The following is an 11,265-nucleotide window of genomic DNA, read 5'->3' as shown; positions in this document are numbered from 1 at the left end:
TCGTCTTGCGGAGAGAGTGATACCTCGACTCCATTTGAAGAAGACAATAGTTTGCATCTTTGTTCCTTTTATTGTATTTACCTTCTAGTTTTTGGTTCTTTTGTAATAGCAAGAGTCTGTCCGTGTAAAGGCTACATTATTTCCAACAATCGCAAGACGAGATACATTCCGATTAGTGCTCATGGATTGGCGCAACGTCCCCAAAGATGAAACGACTTTCCTCCTACCGAGTTGAAGCACCTCAAACTCGTAGGCACCGGCGAACTTAAATTGGAGGCGAGAACCGAGCAATGCAATGCTCCTAAGTGCGAACTAGAATGCTTGAGAGGTAGAGAGAAGAGAGAATGATTTGTTGGTGTGTTCTCATCTCCCAAAACTCCACAAATTTATAAGATATGAGAGACCACATGAAAGATCTTAGCATTAAGGCATTCCATAAATTTGAAGGTTACCCAAGATGAAAGGCCTGCCTTTAGAAATTTCCCACGTTTATTTTTCCTACAGATAGAATTGTGGAATTCACATCACCATAATAGGGTTGGCTTTCAAGTGTTATGTAGAATCCAAATCCCATAATGATAGGATTACCATGAAAGATGCTCTAGTGAGCTGTAATAAATCAAACATCGTCTTTTGAGATGGAGCCTAATGGCCAATGCAGTACTTATATTTTAGTCACAATCTTATTTTCAGCTGTTACGTTAACTTTTTTTTCATTGGGTTAATAGTCATTTAAATCATATTTGGTCAAATTTTCGTATATCCTATGAACTATGAAATTGGAATATTAAATCACGAAGTTTCAATTCTTTTCTCAATCATTCCATTCATGCACAAAATGTCGTATTTTAACGATACTAGTGTTAACACCTGTGCTATGCACAGGACAAAATATTTTTAAATAATGAAGATATATTAACTTAAAATAAAGAATATAGAGTAAATAAGTATAAAAATATTTTTACAGATAAGAACTAAATAAAATAAGTATTTGTAATATTAAACACAACAACAAAAAAATATTTGTACAATTGTACTTCTCTCAAGCCACTCTCAATGATGCATTTCATATTTTAGCAGATGATTATATACTATTTTAATACTATTTGATATGAGTGTAATATAAAATAAAAGAAATAACAAAAGAGGAGATGTGTGAATGAAATAAAATAAGACATACAAATAAAGAAAAATGTAATACTACCATTTACAAAAGAATAAAAAAAAAAACTATTTGAAATTTTGATTATTTATACAGTATTTTGTAATTTAAATAATTGATCAGTATTATCTTTATCCAAATAAACATGAAATATAATTCATTTTATTATTTATCCTAATGGTCAAATTTCTAAAATTGTTAGAATGTTGCATATATCACAATATTTATTGTAATAAACTAATAAAGCAAATGGATATCATGAATTCTTTTAGAAGAATTGAAAGAAAGACAATAAGAACAGTTATCTTAAATAAAAATCAATTAAATAATAATAATAATAATAAATTGCTAAGATTATGAAAATCAATTAATATATTATCCTAATCCAAAATTGGTTTCTATAACAAATAATTCAATTATCTCTTCTCTCTCTTCGTATATAACTTTAAAAAAAAGTGGGGATGGAGTGTTCTCCTTCCTTTACTATCTTAAATACTTTGTACTAACTTTTATCGTATATAAGTTTATACAAAGTCTACAATTAAAATTAAAAAGAACATTAATTATATACTACTCCTATATGAACACAAATTATATGCTATATTAAAAGCCCAAAATTATAGCCCAATTAGAATACAATAACTAATAGTATTCCATGAAACCCTAAAACATGCGCCTGATTTCTCTCTCTCTCTCTCCCTCAACGGTACCCCAATCCTTCCGCCCTGTTACGCGCCGCCGCCCGCCCGCCCCGCCTCCCTCCCTCCCTCCCTCCGCTTGCCCGACGACACAGTTCGCCGGCACGCATTGCCTCGCCGTCCACCGCCCTGATTCACCACCCACTTGCTTCCTCCACACCCGCCACTGCGCCACACTTCATAACACTCTCGGCCAGCAGCTGCCCACCGCCGCCCTCTCCTTTCCTCATCTCTCTTTCCTCCGACCACCGCCGTCACCTTCGCCACCGCCGCTGCCTCGCCAGTTTTTCTCCTTCCTCTCCGTTTCTTCTTCTCCTTATTTTTTCTCACGAATCTCTCACGGTTTCACACAACCGCCGGAGGATTTTGGCGAGTCTGCACTGCCTGGTAGCCGCTTCTGTTGTACTTCTCTCTCTTCTTCCCCTTCTTTTTCATGTTCACACCTTTCCCTCATATCTCTCTCGCCCCGGATCTGTCACTTTCTCATAGCCAGTCGCCGCCTTGCCGCCACTGCCCCGCCTCCATCAGCCTTGCCGCCTTCGCCACCCATCGCCGGAGCCGTCGCCGGATTCCAAGATTCCTGCTTTGCTGCAATAAAAAATAAAAGTATCAGTAAATCAATCAATAAAAATGCAGCTTCAATTAAAGATGTGTGTATGTATAGGTGTTTTATCTGGTTTGAGAAGCCAATGTTTCATTAGACCAATTTTTTTGTTCAATAATATTTGTCTCTTTTTTTGTCCAATAGTTGCCATTTCTCAAAATGACAAAAAGGATAAATAAAATAGCTTTACATTTTCCCTCCAAAAAGGACATAAATGACTTTTCAATAAACTGCCACTTTATATTAGTAAGATTCAAAACAATGTGTTTTTTTAATTAAAATAGTCTTTTTCATTTATATCCTTTATTTTCTTATTTCACTTCTTATTCTATTAAAATTTTGTCATTTTTAACATTACCAAAAGACAACAAGATTTTGATTTGTGCGTGAATGTGACAATTACAAAAAATTTAAATTAAATAATAAATGTAATTAAATTCAAAAAACTACATTAGTTAAAAGTTAAAAAATATATATAAAAATTTAAATAGCACAAATTACATTAATTTAAATTTCTAGATTAAAACAAGTGTTACATTTCCTAATTTCTTCAATTAGATCTTGTTGGATCGGAGCTGGCCATGAGCCTGCCCCACGTGGACGGAAGCTTGTTGGGCCATATACTCCCGGGATAAGAAGCGGTGCACCTTGGGTGATAAAACGTGAATAGAATAATTTAACTGGTAAGTAATCAATATAATTTATTTCACATATTCTTGTGCCTCCATATGTACTTATAGTTTTTATTGTCCTTCTTCTAACTTTTTTTCACGGTTTATTTCTCCCACGATTGTGTTTAAAGACACTGACAAAAAAACTAAACAACTATTAACATAAATTTGAACTCTCCATCGTTAAATTCATGGCTCCGCATCACATTGGTGATATATGATTCGTACCACATTTTCATCGGTCCATTAATACTACCCAGGGAAATTGCAAGACACCAAATGTCCTCTCAACATCCTTCTATACACTATACATCTTGTCTCAGGGCAAATAATTCACCCTCTGAACCAATCAGACATGTAATCGATTATTCATGAACACTGAACACTTTGATAAATCTCATCTTTCAAGTAGTAGCTTATTTGATATTATCTGCGGTTGGGCAGTGAATTTAATCCTAATATTTATAATAAAATTTATTTTTATAACTTAGAAAAAGTGGTGACACTCCGTTACCATTTTTGATGAAACAAAATAAAAATCAAATGGTGGCGGTACTCTATTTTTGACATTACGTACTTAGATGAAAATAAATATACTACTAGTCTACTAGTATAGTATACTAATTAGCGGTGCGTCGACGAAATTGAGTTAAGAAATTAATTTGTTGGAAAAGTAATTTGTCGAGGCAGACATGAACGTCGAGCTCTTCGGAACTCTAATGCATGTTTTCTACAGCTATAAATATCTGACCTTTTCCTCAGTTAAATTATCAACCTTCTTAAAACATTTCTAAACAGATTTCATTCAACACAAAGAAACAACTATGGCTTCGCTAGCTACTTGGAAGCTGCTTCTGGCGCTGCTCGGGTTGTGGGCTTCTCTAGCTGCAGCTCGAACTGCACCCGATGCATCGATGATGGAGAGGCATGAGAAATGGATGGTGGAGAACGGTCGTGTGTACAAAGATGAGGCGGAGAAGGTGAAGAGATTCAATATATTCAAGGAGAATGTTGAGTACATCGAGTCCTTCAACGAAGCAGCTTCAAAGCCTTACAAGCTTGCTGTCAACAGATTTGCTGATCTCACCAATGCTGAGTTTCACAACTCTAGAAATGGATACAGAATGGGATCTAAGGCTTCTGCTTCGTCGTCGTTTAGGTATGCAAATGTGAGTGCAGCTCCAGCCAGTATTGATTGGAGGAAGAAGGGAGCTGTTACTCCTGTTAAGGATCAAGGCCAATGTGGTAACTCTCTCTCACGCACATTTCTAATTCATTCAAACATTACACTTTGCATTTTTTAAATATTTTGTTTAAAACAAACATTGCAGGATGTTGTTGGGCGTTTTCAGCAGTTGCAGCCACGGAAGGAATCAACCAAATCAAGACAGGGAAACTTGTTTCTTTATCTGAACAACAACTTGTTGACTGCGACACAAGTGAAGATCAAGGCTGCAATGGTGGATTAATGGATGATGCGTTTCAGTATATCATTAACAACAAAGGCCTCACAACAGAATCCAACTATCCTTACCAAGGAGTTGATGGCACTTGCAACTCGAAGAAGGAATCATCTGACGCAGCCAAGATCACTGGGTACGAGGACGTGCCATCCAACAGCGAATCAGCGCTCCTCAAAGCAGTGGTTAACCAACCGGTATCCGTGGCCATTGATGCTAGTGGTTCAGACTTTCAGTTCTACTCGAGTGGAGTCTTCACTGGAGAGTGTGGGACCGAGCTAGACCATGGTGTGACTGCAGTTGGGTATGGTGTGGCTAGTGATGGCACCAAGTATTGGATTGTCAAGAACTCGTGGGGAACTAGCTGGGGTGAAGATGGATACATCAGGATGCAGAGGGATGTTGAAGCTGCAGAAGGCCTCTGTGGCATCGCCATGGAAGCTTCTTATCCAACAGCCTGATATTGGGATGAAGTTTGTGAAAGCTTATTATAAAAGTGATATCTGTATATGGATTCATATGTTAATATATGTAAATTACCTACTTTCCAAGAATTACTTGTAATCGAAGACGTCTCATATCCAAGACTTCAGTTGATGAAATTAATCCAAGAATATCTTAGATATTAGCCAAATATAGTACTGAGCACAATCTTCATATCGAATAGGCAAATATCATGCAAGAGTTGTCAAATCTTCCAAGACCAAAAAGGCTGGTGATTCAAGATAATCATCTATCGGGCATTATACCATCTGCTTTATTAGCAAAGAAACCAACAAGTTTTCTAGATGAAATAAAACTATGAAGATCTTAAAAAAACTTAGTATACCTGTCACTCATCTTTGTATACTACTACTACATAGAATGTCGTTCTAACAAATATTGAGAGAAGATATACAAGTTAGTATAGTATATTATCGAAGCATATTGCGATTGTAGAGCTACAAATTAGCAGCAATGAACGTAGAGGAGGTTTCCTGTAGCATATCCTGTTGCTTAATGGTGTCTGCAACATGAGCCACCACTCCAGCTCCAGCGTTGTGAAACCACTCGTTTTTCACCTGATTGAGAATTAACAAATCACATGTGAGGCGAGTGGCACATATGAGTTACGAGAAGTTTGAGGAGTCTCGTGTTACATGGATGTTATTATGAGCAAAGAAGGGCCAGAATGATGAGTGAAAGCTGACATCAACTTTCTTCCACCCTAGTCGCTGCAAACCATGGATCATCTCCTCTGTCGAAAGAAAGGAAAGAAGTTAGTATTCATATTAACAGATATTTGTCTAGCTGCTTCAGTTACCATTTAACATGCATGTACCTTCCATGATCTCGTGATAGTCTACTGTGTTTTGTACGCTGGGTTTGTTTTTAGCAGCCTCCTTTGCTTTCGCTGCTTCTGGTGGGAAATGTGGAGCCTCATATAAAACGGGAGGGCAGTACTCCACATCAACAACGTGTTTGTAGCCATCCAAAGATCGCCTAGGAGGCTGTCAAAGTTCAAAATCCTCACAAGAGTGATAGCATGGAATCTTGTCAACTTTTTATCTAATTTCTTGATAGAATCCTCAGACAGCATGAAGAAAGAGAGGGAGTAGAAGCAGTCTTCTACAGCTTAGGCTAAACTTTAAGCGAATCAGAATGGCAAGAGAGCAATTATATTTACTATCTATATCCATGCATTTTTTATCCACACATCTCGAACTGAATCATGCAAGCCGCTAGATCTAAATTGACACTCAGCACAATTTTATTTTACTTTTAACAAAAAGGATTCTAGAAGACACTCATCTATTTTATTGTGGAAACAAAGTTGCCAGTTGACAATAATAAACACATTTAAATATAAACTGATATAACACAATACAGATTATTATCATTCTTGTATTCAAAAGCAACTACTCAATAAAAAAAATTATTTCACATACCTTGAAAAGCTCCTTTTCTCTTCGTATGGATGATGTGCGCCAACCAACCATATCTGTGTTTGTTAAGAATAATTAATTGAACAGAGAATAACACAGATTTTCAAATACTCTTTCTGGGTGCATCAGGATTAAGGATACGGTCATAGGAGACATTAGCATAAAGGACTCGGCATCTGAAAGCACCGAGTGCTGATCTGTAAAAATAGTCGACCAATAAGATTCAACTTTGCAGAAATCCCATGTTTATACGCTTGGAACTTACATAAATTTTCCTTCTTCACAATCTGATGCCATTCTCAATAAAAGAGGGGGTTTACTGGGTTTTCCATCTGTGAGGAAGAGCTGACTCCCAGTTCGGCCAGTAAAAATAGGGGCAATAGGAGCAGCAAGTTTCTCCAAGAAAGGTACACCAAGAAGGAATGGAAGCTGCCACCGTTGAGAAAATTATAGAGTTTGTGAATCAAATCCATAAAATCTATGACAATCAACTAAGTTGTCTGCTAAGGAATGTACCTGCCTATTTCCTCTCACTCCAAGATGAGGAGTTGCCAGGGTGATAAAGTTAATCGCCTCCATCCCGGCAATCAAACCTTTATTTGAAGAGCCCGAGGATTGGAATGCCGAAGCCTGAGTCCCAATTACATCACCGGGAGTGTACAGAACAGCGATTGCATATCTTGCGAATAGTCCACCAAGTGAATGGGCCAGAAAGGATATCTTCTTTAGTCCCTCTGTCTTTTTCACAACCTGAATGACCTGTTTATTGGGGTAATTAGTTTTGGTTGCAAAATCTACATTAATAATTCGCTAATAGAGATTGGAAAGGAAAATGAAGAAGGGGATCTGAGAACATGTTATAACATAAACAGAAAAAGACGCATATGAAGTGACTCCTCGTGAAACAGTTCATCCATGATAGCTACACTAAGACACTCCAGCAATGATACGACAGGTACAAAGATTCCCTCCCAAAACTTACTTCATCGGCAAGTCGTTTTCCAGCACCATCAATCCCCGTGAAAGTCTTAGTGTACATGTTACATGAACTAGCTGCACGTAATAAGCAAGTTTCAAATGCTTGCACAGCTCAGTCATTATTAAAAAACACACTTTCACAGGGAAAAAAAGAATGCTTTATGCATTGCCTGCTGCCAGTGCACATAATATGAGAGGAACTAGATCCAAATAATTTCACCAATGTGTTTGTGTGGTTAATGTTGAACAGGTCAAATTGGATCTTGTCTAAGCTGAGTGAACATCGTATTTTGGCAATGCATAAACAACATACCATAAATCAAAAACTTCTTTCCTACTCGTCTCTTCAACTCTGTGTCAAAATACGTCCAATCACTTGGGCTGCAATAGTTGGAAACCTCTATCAATGTTAATACAACATTGTGAGTGAAGTACCCTCTGTTTCCAGTGAATTATTATTGACTACAACATTGTGTGAGAAGAGGATGATGGAGTTAAATGAAATAGCCTCGTCCAGAAAGTAGCGCAATTATCATGAAAAAGTACTCCTAAACGTTTCTTCTACTAGCTCATGTGGTGAGAAGCCTCCACCGATTTTACATAAAGCACAAGTCTAGATGAACCAGATCTTAATGTTAGGAATTCACGTCATGGTTTTCCCAATTAAACTGAAGACGTCCATAGTATTTGTAATTTGTAATACTACTAAATACTGGCATTCTCAAGATGGTACCTATTAAACATTAATGCTCTTTTTAGGAATGGTATTACATTTCACCTAGCAAGGTGCATTCTATGGAATCAAATCATTCTACGACACATTTTCCTTATCAAAACCCTAGCTCATCTAGAGAAGTCAATAATGCAAAACATGTATGCCATGAAGAAAGAAGCACAAGGAGTTGAGGCCTCAAATGAAATGAAGAGATGACAACAATTCAAGGTTTTATCTCGAAATATATATCACTGCTTTCTACCTCTGTCTTATCCTCAGTTGCAGACATTTTCATTCGGAGACAACATTTTATGCAATCAAATTGGAAGCATGTCTATATCTATTTCTGGTGATTGCATAAACAGAGTAAAACTTCAGATATCCAAGTTTCATGTACAAGAAAATGTTTACCTTGCCAAGATACCATGTACAAGAACAAGAAGATGATCAGGTCTATCCTCTATATTTACAATGTCCCGCGGTGAGGCAACCTTTGATGCAAGATTCGAAGCCAGGTTTCCCTGAGATGTACTCATGGCTTGAGCTGTAAGGTTCTGATTCGTCAAGATATTCTTCAACCCTGCTTGGTAAAAGTTAAACCCGAAGTGAGAATCATGAACATCTGCTTTAAATTAAAGCAGCAAAAAAAGTATCCGAATTCAAAGACAAATTAGGAGCAATTAAGCAATTCTGAACATAAATTTAGAAGACCAAAGCAATATCAAACTTCATGGTTTTACTATTCAGATTAAAGTTTAACAGAATCTTAGGCGAAGAGTAATCTTAGAGTAAAATTATCAATAGGGATTTCAAACTAAATGGATAGGACTGGAAGCAAACTGTAGGGGTGGACAGTACAAAAACTAGCTGAGCGAACAAACTAACTTACCAGAGATAGGTAAAGAAAAAATTAAATAAAACAACTTGTGAAGATTATCTGAAAAGAGATAAGCATTAAATATATGGTTCAAATCTACACAAAAACAGAGAGAAAAAGAAGCTAACCTACAGATTTACACACGACAAGACCTCAAATTCAGTGCCAAAAATGTTGAAAATCATCTAGTAGGATATTTGTCGTTGATTTTAACAAATCAAAGCCTACCAGAGTTCTCATGATCGAGCCAATGTAAGCTCCAGCCCAATGAAAAAGTGATACTACCAAATACAAACGTCTTTTCGTTTCCTTCCTTCAGAAAGAGCTCAATAATTATACTACAGTTTAAACAGATGGCAACGGCAGTTAGCTGATCTACCCACAACATTCTTCATTTCTACTCATTGTCGAGTACGGAACACAATTTCATTTAATATCAATAAACAGCAAATGGCATAAACAGAGCGAATCAATACAGTATTTGCAGAAACAAGCGCCACCAATATCAAATCCCCATGGCTCCGTAATAGAATTGAAAAATGAATCGCCATAGGGAATAAATCAGAGGAATTACCGGAAAAGGCTGCGAGATTCAGGTAATTGCGGCGGCGACGATGCGAATGATTGGGATAAGAAGAATAGGGGGAAGGAGAGCAAGAGAAATTGTTGGTGGAAATAGGGGTGAAAATGGCATGAAATTGGGGAGAGGAAGAGCAAGAGAAAGGCGCCATTTGTATGCGAAAATACTATTTATAGAAATAGCGCGAGCAAGTAGTGTGAGATGAAAGTCAGCAGAATGGAGAGAGAGAGGAAGAGGCATTCCATTTCCGCCCCATCTTCACATTGTATCAGAGTGCCATACCAGCGCCCATTCTCTCTGCCGTCGGAAGACGACTCTATTTTTGTTTTTTCTGCAATTTTTTTGTTATATTCTTATCAATTATTGGCCAAATAATTGTACTCCATAAAATTTGAAATTTTAATTTAAATCCTTCATTCATCAATCGAATTGCTTGAAAAAATTAATTTATAGAAGAAAGTGTCCATAAATCAAGCCATTCCCAAATAATAATAATATTATGTTGTCTCCAATTACATAACAAAACAATACTGTATAATAGAGGCTCAAAAGTTTGGTATATGTCAAACTTGTGGTCAAAGTAGGCAATTTAGAAGCAATTTAAATGTGTGGACCTGGGAGAGAGGCCATATGATACGAGTATATCTACAGAATATTCTCATATCTTTATTATTATTTAGCATATCATATCTTTCTTATTTCTTGATCACTAAGTTAGGTTATTAGGGAGTATTATAAATAAGAGTCTTTGTTTATCATTTGAATTATTCATTGAAGAAATACAATTATTCTTTTATTGTCTTTTACTTTTCTCTGCAATTTACATTATCAAAATCCTTAGTTGAACGATAGTTGGCTGCTCGACGGGAATCTTCCCGCGAACGAACCAATATCTTCTCTGCGATCTCTCGCAGTTATCCCTCGATACGAGTCCCCCCGTATCAACTGGTGCTTTCATTGAGAGCCCAAACGGTTCGGAGTGGTGGCCGGGCAAAGAACTCGCCATGACCAACGAGTACGTTTGGGACCGACTCGGAGTGGTGACCCACGGAGTGGTGGCCGGGCAAAGAATCCGCCGTGACCAACGTGGCCGTGACCAACGAGAACTCGGAGTGGTGGCCTGGCAAAGAACCAGCCGTGACCAACGTGGCCGTGACCAACGAGGACGTTGGCCCTTAAAGGAGGGTCGAATGTTACGAACTCAATTCCCACATCGGTTGTGAGAACAACTGGTGTGGGGTATATAGACTAAATGGGCTCTCTCTCCTAACAGGCTAGTCTTTTGGGATGAGTTCTCCTGATTGGTCTGTATCAATTGGTGCTTTCATTGAGAGTTGAACTCAAGACCTCCCGCTTACCAAACGGGTGCTCTAACCAACTGAGCTATGAAAGGTCAGTTTGGTCTGTATCAACTGGTGCTTTCATCCAGTCCTCAACCTCTCTGTCTCTATCTACCACCGTCAATCATCTTCATCCTTCATCCATGAATTCCTACAACTACGCCGGCTATCACCATCGCCAATTTGACAGACAGTTCCCCTTGCCGCTGCCCATGCCGAGCCCCACATCGTGTTGGTACCCCCAGAGACAAGACG

At 37.8% G+C, this 11,265-nt stretch overlaps 2 protein-coding genes and 1 non-coding gene across 3 annotated transcripts; 1 reads left to right on the top strand and 2 right to left on the bottom strand.

Annotated features, from left to right (window-relative positions):
- Positions 1 to 3,959: 3,959 nt before the first annotated feature.
- On the top strand, positions 3,960 to 5,115 carry LOC125194152 (senescence-specific cysteine protease SAG39-like). Its single transcript, XM_048092209.2, has 2 exons — positions 3,960 to 4,380; positions 4,467 to 5,115. Exons 1-2 carry the CDS (start codon positions 3,960 to 3,962, stop codon positions 5,054 to 5,056), a joined length of 1,011 nt encoding a protein of 336 aa, XP_047948166.1. The 3' UTR covers positions 5,057 to 5,115.
- A 173-nt stretch (positions 5,116 to 5,288) lies between these two features.
- Positions 5,289 to 9,995, bottom strand: LOC125195998 (uncharacterized). The gene is made up of 11 exons (XM_048094332.2): positions 9,665 to 9,995; positions 8,625 to 8,793; positions 7,812 to 7,879; positions 7,503 to 7,573; positions 7,037 to 7,279; positions 6,786 to 6,949; positions 6,662 to 6,717; positions 6,524 to 6,576; positions 5,917 to 6,085; positions 5,735 to 5,832; positions 5,289 to 5,656 (listed from the first exon to the last, which is right to left on the bottom strand). Exons 1-11 carry the CDS (start codon positions 9,819 to 9,821, stop codon positions 5,537 to 5,539), a joined length of 1,368 nt encoding a protein of 455 aa, XP_047950289.1. The 5' UTR covers positions 9,822 to 9,995; the 3' UTR covers positions 5,289 to 5,536.
- Positions 9,996 to 10,989: 994 nt separating this feature from the next.
- Positions 10,990 to 11,063, bottom strand: TRNAT-GGU (transfer RNA threonine (anticodon GGU)). The gene has a single exon. It is a non-coding gene; the product is annotated as a tRNA-Thr (tRNA).
- Positions 11,064 to 11,265: the final 202 nt, after the last annotated feature.

Source organism: Salvia hispanica, chromosome 4 (genome assembly GCF_029641045.1).
Source record: "Salvia hispanica isolate PSC_SH4W2 chromosome 4, Shi_PSC_v1, whole genome shotgun sequence".
NCBI lineage: Eukaryota > Viridiplantae > Streptophyta > Magnoliopsida > Lamiales > Lamiaceae > Salvia > Salvia hispanica.
This window is presented reverse-complemented; position numbering and strand designations above follow the sequence as displayed.